Here is a 22,739-nt window from a genome sequence, read left to right on the forward strand (position 1 = left end):
AACAGCGGTACCTAAGCATCAGGGCAATAAATTACGATTTGCCCTTAGAGCGACGGAAAAGATGCCACTGAATTAGGTCGAGAATTTATGCAGGTTTGTGTACCGTGTGGCTTATCTCTGTGGAGGGCTGAGCCAGCCCCTTGCTTTATTGCTTATTGCTTGTAGTAAAAACAGGCTTGGCCCGCAAGATCGCCGAGAATTTCGCTGCGTTTACGATGCGTCGACGACGAATTCTCGGGAGATCACAGCGCGTGATCGTAAAGCGAGAAACGTAAATACTCAGCAAACGCGTTTGAAGGAAAACCAGAGCGAGGAGAGAGGGTAGATTTTTACAGATAGTGCAACTTTCGTAGATCACAGATGCAACTTTATTTTTCACAAACAGGCAAAGTAATCCTTAAGGGGATCCCGGATCGTTTCTCCATACGACGAAATTAGAAAAGCTCTGTGTTACCACGAATCTATGAGAATGTACGATATACATTGTTATTTGTGGAGAACATTTTAAGTAATTCAATCAGTTTATTATCGAATATGCATTAACAAATATATAGAATTTTTATATCAATCAGTAAAAATTTGGTCTAACATTAGTCTTTGTCCTTGGAGGATAATTTTATATTTGTATAATAACTTTTCGATTGGTTATATACTCACAGATATATTTGCAATTAAAATTTATTGTTTAACATTTTATTCATTTTCTATTCGTACCATCGCAATCCACCCTTCTCCTCGCTCGATTAAAACCCATCGCTCTAGAAGATTGTACTGCATTCGATTTTCTATTAATAATCTCTCAGCATCCACCATACAAGTTGTCAAGCTTATCTTAATCTCAAGGTCAGGTGTTTTTTTCTCTTTTTTTAAACAATGAAGACAACCAAGGTCTCCTGCCTCGAAGGACAAGGTTCAACGTTCAACTTACTCGCTATAAGAATCCGTCGATACATCTGTGTCTTCTGATCGATAAAACCGATCAAGCGTGACCGCCGATCTGCTGATATGGTCTAACCATAAAAATGGACCCACGATGGGTACCAAGAATTATCTATCGCCTATTAACTACATTGGTAAAAAACCTATTCTTCGGGCGAAACTCAGCCAGCTTTTGCTTGAAAACTATTCACGTGTGCATTTTTTCATAAAACTTGGGGTAATAATAGTTTACGCTTATTGCAATCACTTAAAAGTCTCTCTATATGTACAATTTTAGTTTTCTTCGAACGACGAGTGACGAGCATCGGTGTGACCAGCACTGACCGTATCCATTTTGGGGATTTTCCGATTGCAGCGCAGATCTTCGGTTTAGAGTCGATTGATCGTCACTCCTTGCTGAGTTTAGTTTAGAATCACCTAAAGATGGCCACGATGACTGTTGCGATCAAGATTGTCAAGTGTGCTTGGCTGTTAACGTTGCTGCTGTCCTCCATGCATTGTCCTTGAAAATAACAAGGTGTAAGAATACGAAATTCCTAATAGGCTAAAATATTCATCCATGAGATACTCGAATGACTACCGCTATAGCTAAATCGTAAATACGAGCATGCATAATGTGATTCTCCAAAACTGTTTTAGGATAGGTTTTTTAATTATCGGAACGACTGTGTTTTTTAATGGGAGAAGTTAGTGGATAATGAAAAATCTCTGTAGCCTCTGTGCTGATGCATTTATCCGAGGCTGTAAAGCTATAAAAAGGGGGGGGGGTAGTGGCTAAAAGGGTGAGATAGGAGATGGGGCGAGGGGCGGGGAGGGGTTGAGATAACTGGTTATCGTAGCGAGGGGTTTGGAGGGTGTTTAAGGTATCTTAAGAATTTATTTGAGAGCAGGGGAGATTTATGGAGGGGTGGTCTTACCGATGCTGGTTGCATTGAAGGCCAAGAGGGGTGGGGGTGGTGGGACACCCCTCTGACAGGCTATGGGGCTGGCCGTCAAACTGACAACACCGCCACTCTCTTTGTACATGAAGCACAATCTTCTGGTGTTCCTGTAGGGTTGGGGCCTATTGTTCTCGCTCGTCCACGTCGGTCTGCGTGCCAAGGGCGTCGCGATCACAAACTGCGTGCCCTCAGCATCGAACCATCTACCGTGGCACGAGTAAGCTGAAAGCAGTAACAAGAATTCCAACGCGTTAGATCTGCAACTTCCACTGACTCGTACACGTCCTCCTCCCCTACCCTGACAAACTTTCCCAACTATACAGTGACGAGTGTATCCCGGGGGTTCATATAAATTCAACTTTGGGGATTTAAGGCGCTCGACCAACTTTTGCGTATGTATATCGCTAAACCAAGTACCCTGTCCGGTAACAATACTCTGTCAACGCTTTGAATTTTAAATTATCCATCATATATATCTTAAGAGCTAATATGCAGTGGAGTATATCAGAAATTGGACTTTAAGTACTGTGTCTATTACACTCTGCACTTTAAGTTATTCTTAGTAGAGCAGAGAAGCGTTTTACCAAGTATATAGTGAACTGTACAAAAAATTCGATTCTAAGATTTAGCCCAGGATCGAAGAAGGTCCGATCGAGACAGTGGTAGTAGTGTCAGAGCAAGGGTCAACCCTGAAGCAGCGGTGTACTATGAATATTCTAGAGCAGTTTAGCGTTGGTAAGAAATTCAATTGGACGTGGTGCACAAAGGATCGTCCAGTAAGCTGAAAGTCTGAACTTTGACCAACTAACTAGCACACAGATGTAATCGTCCTGACACAGCAGCAAGGATATTTAACATCTAGACAGTAGTTCTAATGGCGTAGGATGTTACCAGTAATGAAGTCCTCGCAATCTGTGCGAAACTCCATTCTGTCTGCGGTCGAGCATCCTATGTTAAGGGTTGTGACCTCCGAGCTGCATCTGGTCTCCTCTTCCTCCCTCTTCTCCCTTCTCTCAAGGCTGTCCTCGAATCTGTCAGGACCATCGAGATCCCTCCTCATCCTCACGAGATCATCGTACGTCATCCCGGAGCTGCTGCCCCTTTCCTCCGGGGACCTCTTCTTCGGGAGGTTCTCAGTCTCCGGGTACTCCCCGAAGTAATCAGCCTGAGCCTGCACGAAGGCTGACAAGGTCGAGTCATCGAATTCTGGTGCCCAGAATTGACGAATCTGAGCATACTCGTCCTGGTCCACTTGGAAGTCCTCCCTCGCCGAGCTTCTTCTCATCCTGACCCTCTTCAGGGCGCTCTTCTCCTCAGCCCGATCGTTCCACTCCTCGACCTTGACTCTCTCCGTCCCACCAGTCCTCGAGGACCACTTCAACCTCGAGATGTCTCTCGTTTTTCTAACCTTGCCACGACCTGGACCATGACTCGACAACATCTCCTCCAGATACCCAGTACTCATGTCCTCGTTACTTCCATCTCTGTGGCCAATGCCATTGTATCTGTTTGACCTTGCCCTTCGACCCAATCTCTCGCGAATCAGGTACTCGTTGTTCGCCCTCCTCGTCTCGATCTCAAAGTCCATTTTTCGTCCACCTCGATGATCCTCCCCATGACGTACTTTCTCCCTCTCTCTTCTGCTGGTCTGTGTCTCCTGGTGCAGCTGTCCCTTCTTGTTGTCCCTGGTGTTCCTCTGGTTCTGATTCACCCCTGTCACCGTGAATTTCCCTAAGTAAGGACACTGTCGTGGCTCTGGTGAACTCGCTGTAAAAGAAATTTCTCGTTTTAATATAAAAAGTCACTTTTCAAATTTCAATGTTAACATTAATGAGAATAAATTATTTTTCTTGCTTAAAAGAATTGCACAAGTCACTACATACCTACAATTACTTTTATTGGCTCGAACTTCGCGCTAGGTTCATAATTCATAACAGGATCTTAAAAGGCACGTGATGGATGAAACTATGAGGTAGGTAAGTGTATTAAGTTTTCGAATGAGAAGGGTGAGATGAAAAAGGAAAGTAATACCAGGATGATATTCGTGTTGGATGATGGCAATCGTGCAAACAAGGGGGGAGGAGGGGTGGGAGTATTGTGAGCTAAATGGAAGCTCGTTAGATTTAGCGAAGAAAAAGGGGAAAATTTGTTGAACGCTTTTAGTAAAAGCGAAAAGCGAATGGCTATAAGGAGTGAGCGAGAGAGTAAATCGGCCATAGGAACGCACAATGCGAGCTCTAATGAGACAAATCTGACGACGCACCCCAAGGGCCAACTCTCACCCTCGACCCATCCCATTCAACCCTGCCTCCAACTCCTTCGCTAACTTCAACTTCCAAGACGATGAATCTCTTACCCCCCTCCCCCCAATTTCACCCTCACTCCCTCCACCATCTTTATTTCCCTCCCAACATTTCCAATTCCACCTGAAGATATACCTTTTGATTTCTTCCCTGCAGCGTTTATTCGATTACTCTCTATATACCTTTGATTTTATTCCCTTTATTGACTCTGTATCTCCCATATATTCTATAGATAGAAGATTTTTTTGTTTCACCAGCCCCGGTGGCCCTCACATCGGATCTCACTCTACTTCTTGGCCCGTCACTTTCGCTTCTGCTCCCTTTTCACTTTCAGACGAGTTTCCCTATCGATTTGGAGCTATCGGAGGAGGGTGAGCCGGCCGCAAAAATCTCGTTATTTTTATGGTTAATTAGACACGAATTCCTAAGGGTTGAAGGCGAGCATTGGCTGCCAAAGGAGACTTGATTTTTCCGACTCGTTAGGCGATTCCCGGTCTGGAGGCTCCACGTTTTAAGGGAGAGGAACGCCAAAGGACCAAGGTATACCTTCGAGTCGATCGATTTTCGAAGCCACCCTCGGCCATCCCTTCTGCAGATCCAGCGTATCGCTAATTACTCTCTCTCTCTCTCTTTCTCGCTATCTTATCGTATTAATTTGTTGCAAATCTCACTGACCTCCGCTGGTCTCCTACACTGACGAGAGTTTAATGTCTACTCAGTGTCCCAAGCCTCGTTTATCTTCTCCTCCTTCAAACTAAAAGTCTATTTTCTAACCCCCTCCCCTATTTCTACACACTTAATCCAATCTCGACCAAGTCCAATCTTTATAAATTTATATATACATATATAATCCCTTTCAGCCCATGATTCATAAACAAAAAATAATTTTACACTATTATTCTTGACGTTACGTGTAATTAATATTAATAAGAATATTATCATACTCTTTGTAATAAGTTTGGACAAGAATTGGGTTATACGAGCTTTCTAGCATAATTCTTCAGAGTGTATTTTCTCTGAACGGCTATGCTCTTTCAAATTAAAAATTTTGGCTAATGATTTTGCAAATATTTCAAAGATTTTTTTTCTTAAGGATATACAATGAAAAGGAGATACAAGAGTGTGTATTTTTTTTGTAACATATTTCTGGCTGAAACAGCGACTTGGTCACGAAATCATAAAGGTTTAATGCTAGGTATACACTCTACGAAGCTCTGAAGTCGTGGGCAGGTAGTGCCGGTCGCGATATGAATATTTCTTGACATGGCATTGCTAACTTTTAATTAATCAGTCGAGTGGAGCCATTCGCAGGCCTCCCTTGACTTTCCACCCCTCGGCCTCTTAACTTACCCTTGAGTGGCCAAACTATTTCTGTTTCTGATCGATCTTTCACCATTTACTTTTCTACCTTTACTATGACAAGCTCGTTGGTTATTTGGGTCTCGCGTGACGCGATCGCTTATTTACTTTGAGAGATTTTAGTTACCTCACTGATCACCCCTCACTACTCTCTTTCATAGCTAATTATCAAATTGTCTTCCCTCGTAAACGTACACTTAGTCCTAAAATTAATATTTTCCTTTTAATCTTGCAAATGTTCCTCGTATGTACACTTCTTGGCCATATACATACATATACGATATATATATATATGTATACGTCGATGAACCGGAAGTGAGAGGCTTGAGATTGGAATGGATATCGAAAGAGTTAGGGAAGCGACTCTCTGTTCGAATGTCGGAAAGGTCGAGTTTCTTTTTCGGTTGAGCTTTACCCCCTCCCCCCTAGTTTTCATCCCTCCAGCGAGCAATCCTGCCAAAAGTTATTTCCGGTGGAAATTTATCGCCTTGCCGAGAATCGGAGCGTCATTTCCGATCGACGGAACAAAGGTAATCGCCCCTGATCGCACCAAGAGTAATAGCGATTCTCAAAAACTTACCCTCGCTTTGTGTGATTCCTTAAAAAAAATATACGGATCCTTACTTTATTTTATCTCCTTCACCATTATGTTTATCGTTATCTCTTAATGAACCAATTTATTCTGTATACTTTTTACTCTTGAATTAAAATCTTTAAAGCAATAAAGTAAATCTCGATTTTAATCGAAGCTATACAATAACGCACTTGTTTCTCGTTTTATAATTTAGTAGTGGTTATTGTAATTGCCTTTTTTATGCTTATAATCTCAATTATTTTTTTTTAGCGAAATAAGGATTTTTTATGCAAGAAAAAGGTTGGGTAATAATGGAACATTCCTTTTTCGGTTCAAGCGTCACAGATTGTTAGGCTGGTATTGGTTCCCAGGATGGAGGATCAGCGATGCATTAACTCCCTGCGCAGACTTTAAGCCGATTTCTTTTCGTCGATTTTCACACCGCGAATCAAGTTAATGTTCTTGTTCCTCAAGAACGATTTCCCCCTCTTTTTGGGAGGAGAGTGGATGGGAACTATTCCCTACATTGAATTCGTCACTAAATCGTGTGGCCATTACAGTACAGAATTCTTTTCCAAGTTCTTTTGGGATTCTTAGCACACTGACTGGCAGTATTCAAATGCAGAGAAACTTATTTAATTATAACGGGCCATTATTCAAGTATAAGGCAGTAGTATAGGCTGAAACTTCTACGAGGTTATATAAACGGAGAAACTTAAAAGCCTGAAGAACATCAAGGCAGATGAAAAATATTTCTATATAATCTCTGTTAACCGGATATAGAACTGTAGAGTATTAGTCTGAAGGAAAGTTGTTATTGTTGCTGTCGAAGCTACTTTCGTCGATTTGGATTAAATCTTTTGAATCTATCATCTATACAGACTACATTGACGTATTATTAGAAAATCCACGTGTTTATTGAAAAACAGAAAAAACTTGGAGTAATAATGATCAGTAGAGTATTGTATGTGATGTAGGAAAAAAAAATTGTGAATGTTGCTTAAATATGCAAAAAATCGTGCTTCGATATTAGAGATTCCTCGATTCTTTGCTGATTCTAATTGACGTATTGTTTATTTGCTAAAAACTGTCTCGTAGCTTCTTTCGAGAGGAAATTCAATAAAAACCAAAGAATCTAATATGCTTGGTGCGATTTGAGGCAGTAAGGTTTAAACTCGCGACTCAATACTTGTAAAATTACAGTAGTGACTGTTTGCCACTTATCAAAGGGGCTTGCAATTTCTGGCGAAGGGCGGTTGGGAAAGGGGGAGGTGGGTATGGGATTTAGTGGGAGGAAAAGGCAGGGGACAATCGGGTCAGGGCGTTTTAATCAAACGCCACGGCGAGAAAAAAGGAGGAAAATAAAGATCCTCGTTGATAAGGACAGGCAGAGGGCGTGGGGGTACGGGAGTGGGGGTGGAATGTTAGAGGCCCGAGGAGAAATGTTGGACCAGAGATGCTGGTAGGAAGCTGCGGTCGTAGAGCGTTTGCAGGGGAAGCTTTGGCAAGTTCGAAAGAATGAGAGTTGTTGGAAAAAAGCTAAAGGAAAAATAAAGAAATAGCAAAGAGAGATAAGGGCTACGAAGAATTATAAAATAAAATAAGAATTTTAGAATACACCGATATTCGTATAGCAAATTAAGTTTAAAATTTAATAAAAAGCATCTCTTTTTTTAAACTACTCGTTTAAAATAATACTGTACAATTTTTTATACTACACCCTTAACCATTTTCTTTTTCGTTAAATAATTTACTTTTCCCAAACTTTAATTTTAAAGATGCTCGCTACTTCTTTTCTACCCAGAGTAACTAAATTACACCGCAGTGTCGAATCTACATTATAAACACGATGAGAACAAAAACTACTGCATTTTTGTAGTTCTAATATAGAGTATTTTTTCTCTCAGTGTGTGTGAGGTAAGGCAGGCAGTGGCATAAAGAGAAGTTGAAGGGGAAAAGGACGGTAGGCGGAAGACTGGAAGAAGGAAGTTTGGATAAAAGAAGACGAAGGAGGAGCAAAAGAAGAAGACTGTAGACAGCAGGTTGGAACCACGGAGTCAGGTGACCCGTGTCAAGTTCAAAGACACGAGTCCTAATCTCCTAGCGTTTATTCCAGTCCTGAAAGGATGCCAAGGAGGAGGGTTGGAGGGGGAGGGGTGGGAAAAGAAGCAAAGAGAAATGCCGCTAAGGTGCTTCGTGACCGATCCAGCGTAAAAACGAGGCTCGCCTTTGACGCAGAAATTATTTCCCCACGACGTTAATCCCGGCTTTCGGCTAGACGATAACACAGACACACGTCTCTACAGAAACCCGCACCCTATGCGTACGTGTGTCTTGCTGGTTTCGAGTTTTCTTCGAAGATGAGCCGAAACGATGACGACGACGACCATCACCACCACTAACACCTGGGAAACCTGAGCAAATGCTTCTGCGAGTTTATCGTTTCATTGAATCTTGTCGAGAACGATTAGCCTTTATGGGCAAGCAATAACCTTTGTAAGATATTGGATATCGTTAATTTATTATAAATATACTATGGACATCCTGTGTTTGACCAGTAGAAAATAATAGCTTTGGTCAGACAAGAGTTTTATGTTAATTATAATTACTCGAGTGTATATAATTATTGTTGTTATTATATTAATATTTTCAATTTAATAATTCAAACGAATATAATAAATTAAACACTTTGCAAAGTAGAGAGTTTCTTATTCAGTGGCGGTACATTCTTGCAGGTAGACTATCAGCGAATTCTTTCTATTTTGGATTCACCTTATCCTTGTCCGACCATTCCTCGAGATATCCACTTAATTTCTCAACGAAAGTTAGAACGCTGCTAAAATTGTACAGTGACCATGTTGGTCCTTCCAAAGGACGTCAAGGGCTGAATTAACGACGTTTTACAGATCCTTGAACGGTCTCCTGTAATTACTCATGTCACACACACACACACACGCGCGCGCGCATACACATGAATGAAAACCAAATTACAATCTAATTCTTGCTACTAACAGGTCCAACAAAATTACAACGTTCCTAAAAATACGCTTGGTGAATTACAAAAGATAACGAACGCAGGGAATAAAATCATTATTTGCAAGTATTAAAATTCTATGGAATAATTGCATTGCACTCTTTGCGCAGGCAAATGAATGCATTATTATAGAAAATTAGCATGTACAATGAAACGGTAGAGGGCAATTTTAGCATCGTTACACTTGAAAATTTTTCAAATACGATGAAATGGAATTACTTTTAATTGTTGCCAGCTGGGAGTGTGTATTTCACCGAGAGAAACGAGTTCCCTAAATAGGTTTCTGGCGCCACGTGACGTAATTATCGCGAATCTTGAAACAAAACGGGTGCGTTTGCAATCCGAGCGAATTAGAATTTAGACCGAGGGGAGATAAGGGGTATCACGGTTCTCGACAGTAAAAAGTATCATTATCGTTTAAGGAGGAGGCTGATAAAGTGAATAAACGTTCGAGTTTAGCGGATGATTATCATCACTGAATTTTCCAACTGTATATATGCGACAGAGAAGAAAGTGTAATAAACAAGGAGGGAAAGGGGAGTTGGAGGGAGTATGAGCAGTGACCGGAGGAGGGAACAATGGCTCAATCGCAATTGAAGATTCGATTTGCTGGAAGGTTTTGCTGTGCGAATAAAAACGATGCGAGTCCCATGGACGAATACGATGGAATTTTTGGCACGTGCAATTCTAGCCACTTCTAACTCCGTTTCCCACACGCGCACTTCTGCCTCTCAATTGACGTTCGTTATGCAGCTACGGGGTTTGTTTCCACTCGGCCACCCCCTGTCGCGGCAGCCACCCAACCAAAGGAGACAAAAAATCCTAATCCTCGTATTTGCTCTCACCGAATCCTGCAGCAGCACGCGAAACTCCATCTATTTTTAAGTTTGCGATGGGGCTTATTGCAGCCCAGATTTCCTACCTTTCTCTCTCCATCCCCTCCCCCCTCCTATAAATTAATTTTTCAACTATTCAAACCCCCGAAGCTTCCGCGTCATTATTAATGCTGGCTGAAACGTCACCGAGCCTTTGGACAATGTTTTTTTTCCCCATGCAGGATTATAAAAGTGTGTAAATATGTATGGCCACTGCCCTGGACTATTTAATTTTTAATTATGCCCGTTTAGCGACCAGTGCCCATGGAGCGAAAGAATTCCTGGCGTTAGTGTTTTATTTTTTTTTTTAGCGGCAGCAGCTCCCAGCCGTTGAATACGTTTAATGCTTCTCTTAAGCGTGAACAAAAAGGGGGGATATCGAAAATACGACACGCTATATTTTATCTTTAAAAACGATTTTTCCGCCAGATTTTTCATGCCGCAACAAGGGTCCCGTCTAAATAGAAGAAGGATCAATAGAATCCTATTTCAGCCTGTTGAGGGGATAAATTTTTATAATCGTTTGAGTAATAGCATCGGGCCTGGAAACGGCGTTAAACGAATATCGAGCTAGAAAACACAACGGAGGCAAAAAGGGGTATACGTGTGGGTTGTCTATATGTGTACGAGAGAGAAAGGGAACGCGTGGTAAACATAAAACTTTTTCAAAGCCGTGCCGCTGGATTCCAATGATCGAATCAACGAATATTTCAGCGTGGGGCGCGATATAATGATAAATAAGAGTGTCTCTCTCCTTTGGATAAACTATCCTCGTTCTCCTTTCCAACCACCCCCTCCCCCTGTATTCACCGCTTTGCCATCGAACGCGAAACTAGTTAATTAGAATTTTAATTATATTTCAATGTTTGACAGCCCCTGCAATTAGCGCGAATCTCACACTGAAAACTGCTTCCACGTGGTTGTACTTTGTATTTCTGATTACCATTTGGTTGCACGTGAATTTATCTCGCGTGTGTTTATCGGCAAAAGCAGGTTTCGCACTCTTTGCCAGTTTTACGATATTCTGTCTTAACGTTGAAAAGGCTTCCGAGCTGCTATCGACACAACGCTGCCAGTTATTTTGCTAGTGATGAAGAGAAGGGACGGGGGATTAATGTTTCAGCGTTGCGCATAATTTCTACCTTGGGTTATTGATTATCGCCAGCTATATAATTAATTAGATAAAATTTGTTCGAGCTACCTACGGATGTTGAAAAGGGAAGGGGAGGGGGTATGTGTGCGAGGGAGAGTGGATCTCGCTAGCGAGACTCGTGCGAAAGCTCTATTTAACCAAGAGTAACGAATAATGGCTCTCGTGTGAGTGGGCATACATTTGCGTGTACGTGTGCGTGTTATGATCATCGAGGAAGCTGAAATTCCTTAACGTTTTAACGACTCGACGAAAACTCTTATTAAACCATATATTAAAGGCTGATCGGTGCTAAAACGCTGCTAAAACTGCCAATAATTTACCTAAATCCCTTAATATTCATCGGGATAAGGGAGGAACCACTTTAATTAGCAATTTTATCGAATATAAACAGATATTTTAAGAGCTTGCTCGTGTATTTAGCTGAGATACAACAGAGATAAAGGAGGGGGGGGGATGCTAGGAAGAACTTTATAGTATTAGAGTAGCATTTTTAATAGACAATCTTTTGTTTCCTTGACAGTTTTCTTATCGTTAAAGTAGAAACTGTCTGGTTTGAGTCAGACGAATGGGAGAAAAGCCTGGCGGAGCTGGTCAGTAAAAGAACACTGTTCTCCCTTATCTCACCAAGTTTCAGGGAGCCTCATCTCGCGGACAATCTTCCAATCGATATGGACTCGAGCAGTGCCTCGTTGTCTGATTTCGCCTCTTCTATATATATATATATATATATATATAGGTGCTATATGAACAGGATAACCAAGAGGGATCCTGCAAAATCCTTCCTACCACTGAGAGCACAGCTTTTTCCCCTTGGCTCCTAATTAGCTCCAATGCGAAGAGAATTAGCCGTGCGCAGAGCAAAGTTTTTCTCACGCTGCAACACTTGGAAATCCGATGGTTTACTCCACCAATATCCCTCCCACACCCCCTCTTTACCTACCATACTGACCAGATTGGAGAGAATTTTTCTTGCTACTTCAATTCAGATAAAATTAATTTCCTATCGATTCTACAAAATTTCTCTCATCCCGATGGATTAAATATTGCCAAATGCGGTTTGTATTTTTAATGACATTTTTTCTTGATACTGCACAAGAGAAATAAAATGAATTTCTTCTCGATTCCTCAAAATGTCCCTCTTCACTTGGTGCATTTTAACGATACTTTTTTGTTACTCTAATTCGGATAAAATGAATTTCCTATCGATTCTTCAAAATTTCACTCATCCTGATGGATTAAATATTGCGTAATTCACTTTGTCCTTTTTAATGATATAATTGAAATTTGCAGCAATGCCTATAATGCACGCCGAGTTATCTCGCCTGTTAATAATACATTTTTGGAATCAATCGCAGTGGTACAGTGCTATACGAGAGACTCATTAGTTTCTCGATCTCTGTCTCTCGGTTTGCAATTAAGCAATCGGTATTTGAATATTCAATGAGAAATTTAATCCCATTCGTAAATTTCTAAAGGGTAAAGCTGACGAGTATTTTCAGTGGGATACGTGGCAGGGGGAGGGGGTAGCGCCCGTTTGTCACGTTTAATCTCATTATTCGACTCCCCGGAGTATCTCTGGAGATCAAATCTGCAAAAATCCTCCCAAGAACCCGTAAAATACCGTCAATGCACAGCAATACGTTACACAATGCTTAGACAATACACCGATAATACCTGATTTACGAGCAATTTCCACTTCCTTTGTGAAATATCTCCAGGAATATCTATTACGTTATATTATTCCATTATCAACTTTCTACGATAAATTTACACCGTAGAGCCAATCGAATTTTAGTACTCTATAATTACCTAATTTACACAATGAATTTTTATTTGCATTACCATCAGCATAACAATAACAATAACTTTGGATTAATTCTCTTTCTCGCAGTTTTTTTTTGTCAAACCACACGCCTCGATAAATTTTCTTTTAATTATCAGCCATTTATTAACGCTCTTTTTTACCTTCCTCGGTCTCACGGTTTTAAGATTAATGCGGGCAAAAAGCCGGAGCTATTAGAGATACATCGGGCAGTAATGGCGTCTGTGAATATCTTGTGTGCTGTTTCACGATAAACCGACTACGCTCGAGTAAGAAAAGGTAGCCAAAGTCCCCGTGCCGTGCAGAGTAAATCATGCGAGAACGCATCTGCGATTGCAACCCTTAGCAAAACTTTCAGTTGCAAGCACCAGCAAACAATGCGATTTCCGTTGAATCCATTTCGAATTGCATCAAACCCAGTCCTCCCCCCCCCCCCTCTTAACCATCCCTCTCGCCATTTGCATTTCTCATTCTCTCTATGTACACCTCGCATGTCTTTTGTTTTTCTTCCTGCGCAAACTATCAAACTTGCGTTTGATTATAGGTACCTTTCTGCATTTTATTTGCCATTATTGGCAAAACTTTTTATTCTCGGTCTATATTTTCTCCGTGTACATAATACTTTTCATCAATCGACTTTGCTCCACTTTCTCTCTCCGCCCTTTCTGTCTTTGCGATAAGGCAAAATGTGGAAAAACGTACGTATATATAACGAGCCAGCCAGGTCACAGGGCTAGGATAAAGACTGACGGGGTATATGGATCTCGGTGGTCTCGAAAGTTTGAGTGGAAAAAGCTCCTAAAATCTCGAAAGCTCGAGGAACGATTCGAGCTTTTTGGAGTCATTTAAAAAATAGGGAGGATAGCGATGATGGTTCGGAGGTGGAGGTTGAATAAAAGTTTTTTCGGAAGCTATAGCGGTCTGTTTCGGTATTTCCGAATGATTAGAATTCGATTTAGGTAAGGGGTTTGTAAATACGAAAGAATTCTGGAAGTTCCTCGCTTTAAAAGGTTTGCCGCGCGACTGCGATGGGGGGGGGGGGTGGGGCGTAGGGTATATAGGAAGAGGGAAGGACAGAAACAGAGAGCGAGGGGTATGAGAGGAGGGGGGGGGGGGTGGCTCACGAAGGTAAGCCTGAGCAAGTATAAAAGGCGAAGCTTCTGCTGACGTCAACGGCAATTCTTGCATCGTCGCACGAGACGTAGCTTGCACTGCAGATCTTGCAGTTTCGTTTTTTGCACACATCCCCGTTTGCTCTCCTCGGATACTGGCACACGCCTGGCTTTCTTTCCTCCACCCCCATCCCTCGTACCACTCAGGACCATCCTTACCACTCTTTTTTCCTTGTCCACCTAGAGCTCTCTTTCTCGCGGCCCGTTTTTTTCTGACAGCTCTTGACATCCTGCTAAAACCGCCCCTTCGCTTCCCGCACGATCCACGGGGTGTGGCTCCACCCCCATGCATTTTCCTCCAACCCCTAATCACACCCATCTTTCGAACATCCCAATTCTCGTCTAATATTCGACCCTCTGTATAAATTTCTCATTGCCATTTGTTCATTTAATTCTTTCTTTGCTCTCTCTCTCTAGAGGGGTTTTTAACAAAGAACTGCTTGCTAATTGCTTATTTTTTAATTATATACAGCGTAATTTTTTGGGGAAAATTATAACGAAAATCGTGAGCAGCTTCGTTAATCAAAAGTGGGGTAGTAAATTTACATTGCACTGCACAAGCACGAGTTGATAATTTCTTGTAACGTAACATTTTTGCAACGGTGAGCATGCAAAAGTTGCGCACGATTGTCGTTGTATTTTGCAAAAATTTATTCGCAATGGGATACAATGATAATATCGTCGCCTGGGAATATGTTTCCTTTGCCATTTATCGTGACAACGAGTTATTCGTACAGCAGTGATTTCGTGAGAGAAAGAAACTTTTCTAGTGTCAAACTATATAATTCCAGACTCGCTTAGTCTCGTTCCCAGTTCTGTTATTCTCCCTCCCATTCGCTCTCTATCTCATTTTATTATCACAGCGTGTCTCCAGGAAAAGTGGGTTAAGCCGAGAGTGTATGGGCAGCTTCGCGAATGAAAGCGATTTAGCGTTTAGTCCGTTAAAGCGACCGAAGCGCGCTCGAGAATATGTAAGAGAAATTTTCGCTGAGAAATTCACTCAATCCCTCACTCTCTTTCCATCTTTTATATATATATATATATATATATATATATATATCTCCCTCTGTCCCTTCTTCATCCCCCCTAAACACCCCCTTGGCCACTTTCAATCTCTTCTCGTTCAAGAAACTAGCACTGCGAATTCCCAACGCGAAGAGAGAGGACCGAGTTAAATAAATAAATATTTCCTGCGCGAGTAAATTTGTATGACCTCGTCCCCGATTAAAAAACTCGATTGTTAATGATATAAACATCTGATTTAATCACGTAAATAAAAGAAAAAAAAGATAATAGAGTTAAGGATAAAATTGTAATTATTCCTTTTTACCATCGGAAACGATTCCACCTTTCGTAGAAACAACGGTAAACGTGAGGTTCGTTTTACGGGGCGATTTAACCCGATCGCATTTTGAATTCTCGCATCGAAGGTGCGTCGAAGAGAAATGCAGCATGGAATATCATGTGTTTGTTCGTATCGCAGTGGGAAAGACTGCAGTCACGTATCTTATATATCCAGGGCGAATATCGTATCGCGTTTACCTTGCCGGGCAAATCCGTGAAACTCGCAGTGTGCTGGAGGGAAATTCACGCCCCGCGGATAAGGAGGGATCGGCGAATTTCCATGCAAACTGCCAATCGCGTCCGCGAAACAATGCGAGAGAGTAGCTTTTTCCTTTCCACGTAAATCGACCCCTTAAACACGCCACTTTTTTACGCGTCTTTGCACGAGATCCTCCCCCGCGAGAAGGAGAACTCGAAAACTTTAATAGAATTACGCGAGGAGCCCGAGATTTTTCAGGATTTCATTATACGAAGAAAAATTCGTAAGAATGGAAAAACTTCCAATCTCGGGATAATAACACTATAGAACGATGAAAAAAGCCAAATACGCGTGTGCGGTGCTTACCACGCTTGAGATACGATATACCATAAAAACCGATGGCGAATGAAAATCGAGTAGTGTAGCTGAGATATTTTGCACCGTTTCGTTCGCGAGTGGAAAAAGTGAGAGTTGGACGGACAAAGGGAGTCGGAGGCTGGGAGGAGAGGGGCGAAGGGGCAAAGGTTGTTTATTAACAGGGTATTTTCGGGAGGTTTGTGTTTCGGGGATGAAGAGGGTGGTTTACGAAGAATGACGTGGATTAGTTTAATGTGGTAAAGTTTTTTGCTGAGGTAAACAATAATAGCTATGGGGGTGGGGGGAGGAAAAACCGTTGAAATTCTGAGATGGCCGCTGGGCATGTCGGGCACAGGTGATTCACGCGTGTTTGTGTCCACGCGTCTGAGAATTGGCAATTTGCTTGCAAATTTCACGCGGGTCCGTCGGCCGGGGGCGGCTCGCATCGGAAATTCTTGGAATTTCTATAGATGGGCGACAAAGTAGTTGGACGACGAACCGAACACTTTGAGGCTCGAGAGTGCCGAGGACTTTTTGCCGCGGGCCCAATATCTCGTCCGGGTAATACTTTTCCCAGTACGCGATTGGAATTTTCCATGCAAATCGCGCCATATTCCGTCTTCCTCCTCCCCTTTTGTCCGACCCAAGCGTCTCTCTTTCTACTGCTCGTCGTATCTATAGCTCCGCGAGATTTGCAATAAGCCCGGATAGACTCGTAGAAATTCCATTTGGCGATACCCGAAGCGCCAAACTTTTCTCCGATCGGCGCCTATCAATTTTAATGCAATGATTCGCGACCTGGGCCATTTCAGTGATAAAAGCTATGCGCAATCTTTTTGGGCGGACGCTTTTTCGACGCGCCGCGGAACGCACGAGTGCTTTTCGTTGGTCGAGCCTCGCGCGAAACTGGCACAAAACACCGAATAAACTTGTCAAAATGGTGCTGGCGCGAGGTAACGAAGCATCAACGGTGGGGGCTCGTAAAATATCTCTCGCGTATAAGGAGAAAGTGTAGTCGTAATAAAAAAAGCAGTAGTACGAGTCGGCCATAAATCAGACGGAGGATAAAATTCAGCATTACAGTTTAGATAGCTGTATAAGCTCGCGGTTGATTAACGGAGGATAACGGTGCGTAAGTATATATATATATATATATATATTTAGGGTGGAAGAAGGTCTCGAGTGGAGTCGTGAAAATCAGGATGACAAAGTACGAGAGGGAGAGACGCGTGCGATTCGTTATTCCGAAGTTGCAGTGGTGGTCGTTCATTTGACAACGAGTGTTTCGCTTGCAGCGTGAGCACGAGCTGCTGGAGCTCTCGAGTATATTCGTTAAATTGGCAAGAGAGCACGACGGGGCACATTCTGGCAGACACTTTACGTTGCAAGGTGGACGTAAGAGGGTGGACTGTGGGGGAGAGGGGGTAGTTGGTACGACAATTGTTTTCCTTTAATTTACCCGAACTTCTCTCTTCAGGATGGAATTGGTCATCCATGTCGGTCACGTTTCTCGTGTCTGACCGAAGCAGTCAAGCTGCGAGAGCCAAAACCTCCCCCTCGCCCCATTTTCACCCCCTACTCCTCACAGTGGCACGTCTGAACGTGCACGACGCCAAGAAAGTCCACGACCATTAATCGACCAAATCGATTGTCAATTTACGAAATGATTTCACGTTCTATACGCTTCGTTATTTGTTCCTCGATTGCTTCCCGGAGATAAGCTTATAATCTTTGGCCTTTCTCAATATATATATAGTATATAGAAAAGAGAGCTTGTTAAACTTGAGTCGTAAATTTCACATCGAATAAATTTCTTGCATCGAAACACATTCTATCGATCTGGCTCGTTTGGAACGATCCAATTGGGACTGATCGTCCGTCTGACTTTTCATAGACCGTTATCCCTGATATTACAGCGCAAAGTTATTTTTAAACGCGCGTTAGAGAGAAAAATAGAATCGGAAATAAGGGGCTTGATAAAGTTACGCGTAGCTAGCTCTAAACTTGATTAGACATGCGATGGCTCTGAATCGTGACGTTGGCTCCCCCATACGCTGATACGTCGCGTCATTTCCGGTCGTCGATCGCCAGAGGCGCTGGTCTGACATTTCACATCCGTTTCCACTCAAGCGTCCTAAGCCTCTAAGAACAAAAGTCTGGTCTAAAATAAATATAGCCACAAGAGTATTTTCATATATTTGCTATCCACGATTGACCCATATAGAGTAAACAAAAGCAAACGAATATATATAGAAATGAGATAACGAAGTTTGATGCAAATTGAACGTTTTATCGCTTTGGATGAGGATCAAACGTTATTAAATTTTTATCCCTATATCGATTTCGTCTGGCCTCGAAATAACAGGGTTAAAAATGGTACCGAACAAACGTACTGTATATATATGTATACAAACTCTTCTTCATCGATAGTGATCAAAGTAAAATGTCTATAGGACGCAGAATATTTCTACTTTCCTCCAAAGGGGGTATTCGAGGAATGCGGACGAAAATTTCATCAGACACTGGATATATCAGTCTGAACGCGTTCAACTATTTCAGCCTAGCAAGTTTAGGTTTAAATCCACTCGTTTAATGCCTCCGCGTTATTTAATTACTCGTCTCTCTTCGCCATCTTTCTCTCCGTTATACCCACCTACACACCTATCCCCCCCTAATCAGCTAATGTGCTAGAGTAACTGAAAACGAAGGCGATAATTCGATCGAGTGCCTGATCGAATAATGGCGCGAGTTCGCGATTTTCCATAAACCTGCGGAGAATTAACGTTAAAACGTGGCTCTCGATAACGAGTTAATTCCACTGATTATCTCGCAGATTGTGCTAGATACTAATTATAACGCAAACGCACAAGCACCCACTTAAAAATACCTCCGGATTAAGTCGACTGGCTCATCGAAAAATGAATAAAAAAGTAATAGAGGCCCGAAAGAGAAGGAGAAATTAAAAGCTACCGTTTCAATTAGTCTCTCGTGTCGCGCTATTCAGCATCTTCCACGTATATATTAAGGGAATTTGAAATGTTTGCAAATCTCACTTTAGAGCTTTCGCACCTCTCGGCCCCGTTTATCGCGTGAATTTCGCCGCGCGCGCGGGCGCGTACATAAAAGGGAGAAAAATATTATGCAAAGTCAGTAAAAAGTGCGCGACGTAAGACTTGGTTTAACATTGCTTATGTATATTTTAGTGGGTAATACGTTGTACGGTTTGGGAAAAGTCCAATGAAAAATTGAAAGAGAGATTCGAGAGTTTTTACACGCGTGTCCTGAGCGTTTTTGCAGTGTTGCTTCGGGTGCTTCTCGCGCGCGAGTCGGAGAGGTTTTTATGAATATCCCCGGTCGGTAACGACGACGACGAGCGATGCCACGGGAGAAACTTCTCGCAGTCGGTTTCTTTGATATCACTTTCCTGGCAAAGCATCCCTTTCAAAATTTGACGAGAGCATTCTTCGACGGCTGGCTGGTCACGGAGCAGAACCCCTTAGCGATAAATCGAATAAAAAGGGAAGAGGCAGTATCGAGCATATAAACCGATCAATTCCAACTATCGTCGATTCCAGCATGGGGCGAAGGTTTTCAGGGGGCAAAAATTGCTCGACGATTCGATTGCGGTGTAGTCAGCGTTCCGGAAGGGCATCCAGCAGGGAAGAGGAGGGCTCGTTACGGAGTTAATCCTCGCGCCGTAAAGTCCTTTGGTGTACGTCCTGGCGAACTTTGCCCCAAGCCTGGCCACCAGTTGACCTTGCTCGGTTCCTCGAGTTACCCCAAAATGAAAGGAACGGCTTGCCGCGGATGAAAGCCGATGTCCTCCAGTGAAAGGGTTCACCGGGACTGGCAAAAGGGGTAAGTGACAACTTGAGGGATTGCTACGATCCTGCTGTATCGCCTGAAATCCTGCATTTCGTCCCAATCTACCTTCTTCTCTCTCTCTCTCTCTCTCTCACACTCGATACTGATTTATTCCCCCTACCCCCTCCACGAAACGTCCTTCACGATATACGATAAATTGCGAATATTTATTACTATCCAATTCTCGCCCTAAACACATTTATCTTACAGCGTACAACGGCTGAGCAATCAACGGATTTGCATAATTTACAATAATTTATCGTTTTTGTTTCTCCTTTTACACTGCAGGATTGAAAACTCTAGTCACGTGATTAATATATATATTTGCAGAAATTCTAAATGGAGTGTTTGTACGTTCGTTAGCAGTTTGTTTGGTTTCCAGTGCATGGCAGAACAAAGGAATCTTAATTTCGAGTTTAACGGAGTAATATTGTTTTTAGTGGATGCGAGCTCTCGCCTGTGTGTATGGATGTTTTCTAATTTTTCCGAAAATGCCAGTCGATTCGATTTGGCCCAACCTGTCAAGCTGAAAGCCTTTCGGGACTAGTTTGACAGGGTGGCAGCGTAGTTCCGCGACTAAAACAGTGACGAATGCGTCCCGTCGCTCTCTCCGCATGCTGGCTCACGCTAGCACACGCACGCACACACACGCGTGCACACAGGGAAAGTGCTCCGTACCAGCACAAAGCCAGTATTAACCGAAGCCCGAACGTATCTGCAGGCAACAATGCACACGTATGAGGTGCTGTAACGCAAATTCTCATCCACAAAAACACATAACTCACCTCGCACACACTGCTACAATTCTCACGTACACACCCCTGCTCTAGTGGTGGAATAATGGTGTACACGAGTTACACCAATACACACATAGTCAGACACTTGGCTAAATCCCTTATGTAAACCCATACACACTGGCGTTAAGCAAACTAATTCGTGTAAGTGTGTAAAGTACGGATGCACCCATAAGCAACGCGTAAGCAAACGTCGGTATATGCAAATTGTATGTATATGCATATATGTATGTAGTCTATATATATATATATATATATATATATATAGATACGTGGTACATTCAGGATGTTCTATGTACGTTAACAATAATACAATCCTTTAACAGCCATAAGCATAAATCTGGCCCGCAGAAAAACACTCGAATTTTATTCTTAATCGTGCCTTGATTTTCATTCTTCATACAATTAAGAAATAGAAATTTAAGTGTGCGAAGTCTCGAGCAGTTATTTATCGCGAGAACGTTATTGCTTAAATTGTATATGGTGAAAAATGTGGTAATTGAATTAAGAAAATTGAAATTCGTGCACAAGTATGTATATTGGCACGAGTCTGGGCTTTCATAGGTAAGAGCAATTAATTTAGGATAGCAAGGTGCTCCAGCACTCAATCAAATTAACGTCTTTGTCCCGTGAAGTAGGGCGCGATTGGTGCGCCCACAAATCTTCGCGTCACCCCTGTAGGGCCTCCCCCTCCCCCTCACCTAGTTCAGCCCCTTACGAGCAACACCCCTCTGCCGAAACACGTCAGAATCCGACTGTTTCGTACACAACACGTAGTAGAATCCGCTCGATAATTCCGCAGCGACATCTCCCGCGTTATAACCTTTCCCCGGCCGCATTTCCGCCTGTCTGTGCGGCGTTCGTTTCTCCAACGCGAATTTGTATATACATGTACTTAGGCTGGCTTATGCACACTCGTACTACTCGTAGCATGCTTGGCTGTTCCAAAAATATAACTGAGATAATTAAATTTGTATATAACAATTAAGAGACAACGATCCTTCAATCCGTCTACCACTGATAAATAAATTATAGCAGACTGAAGAATTTTATTTCCAGCCAGTGGTTTGAGTCGACGATTAAGCGGGCAAGTAGTATGAGTCAAGGAATAATTCATCTGGAAATTATTTCGAGAAATTGCAGAGAATTATTCGTGAATGGAGCGAGCGCTGAGTGACAAATTCGATCCAAGTGATCTACAGGGATCGTTATATTCATTATTCGTATTCGGTTTAATCATTCTCCTCTGGAATCGAGGTTCCTGCGGGCTTAAATAAGAAGGAAAACTATCAATAGCCATAGAAGTATGATTCATTCATATCGACGTCCATTATGGGAGCTATTCGACGTGTTTCAGCGAAAATACGATACGACTGCATGAATTTGCCGACGGTACAGAGCGGTTGCATTGGATCCTCGAGACTTCCGCGTGCGTTTTAACAAGGGGCCGTAATCGAGTCCAAAACATCGGGGATAACGATGCCTCCTGCACAAAGCCAAAGATGCAAACTAGCCGTGGAAAATGAAAATTGAACGAGTTCTCGGTTGCAAATCGAAATTCTCCATTTAATTGGAGTGAGTCGTATCAGAAAGAATTGCAAGGGAGGGGGTGATCAGAGCTTTCGGCTTGTTAGGCAAATCCGTTTACAATCTTAAGATAAGCGTTAAGTTTGCTAGAATAGCAGAATGGCACGGTATGCACAATATTTGTTCGAAGGTTCCGATGGAATTCGTATAATCCCTGAACACTCGAACGGGACTCGCCCTCGATCAAACTAAACTGACGTCTTTGTTCTCCCAGGCGCAATTGGCAAGCGCACAAATCTTCGACTCAACGTGTCTGAAAATCTCCTTACAACCTCCCCCAACTTCTCACAAACCTGCTTAAAACCCAACGCACCCCAAACTGTCATTGCTCCGGCGAATTTCGTTTATTCGTTAAACTAACATTTTCTGACAAATGATAAAAATAAGATTATTAAATAATTCAATATCGATTTGGGTTAAAT

The 22,739-nt window shown here is 42.4% G+C and overlaps 1 protein-coding gene across 1 annotated transcript in view; it reads right to left on the minus strand.

Moving 5' to 3' along the window:
* Positions 1 to 779: 779 nt before the first annotated feature.
* Positions 780 to 22,739, minus strand: part of LOC136784904 (uncharacterized) — a 118,895-nt gene continuing 96,935 nt past the window's right edge. Inside the window, exons 11-13 of the mRNA XM_066745844.1 lie at positions 2,772 to 3,647; positions 1,857 to 2,102; positions 780 to 1,441 (exon numbers count right to left, since the gene is read on the minus strand). Coding sequence (XP_066601941.1) covers positions 1,353 to 1,441; positions 1,857 to 2,102; positions 2,772 to 3,647 — 1,211 coding nt within the window. The 3' untranslated portion in view covers positions 780 to 1,352. The remainder of the gene's footprint in view (positions 1,442 to 1,856; positions 2,103 to 2,771; positions 3,648 to 22,739) is intronic.

This window comes from Prorops nasuta, unplaced genomic scaffold (genome assembly GCF_024137725.1).
Source record: "Prorops nasuta isolate Cenicafe-Biocafe unplaced genomic scaffold, Cenicafe_Pnas_1.2 PNAS00096, whole genome shotgun sequence".
In the NCBI taxonomy this organism is placed as follows: Eukaryota; Metazoa; Arthropoda; class Insecta; order Hymenoptera; family Bethylidae; genus Prorops; species Prorops nasuta.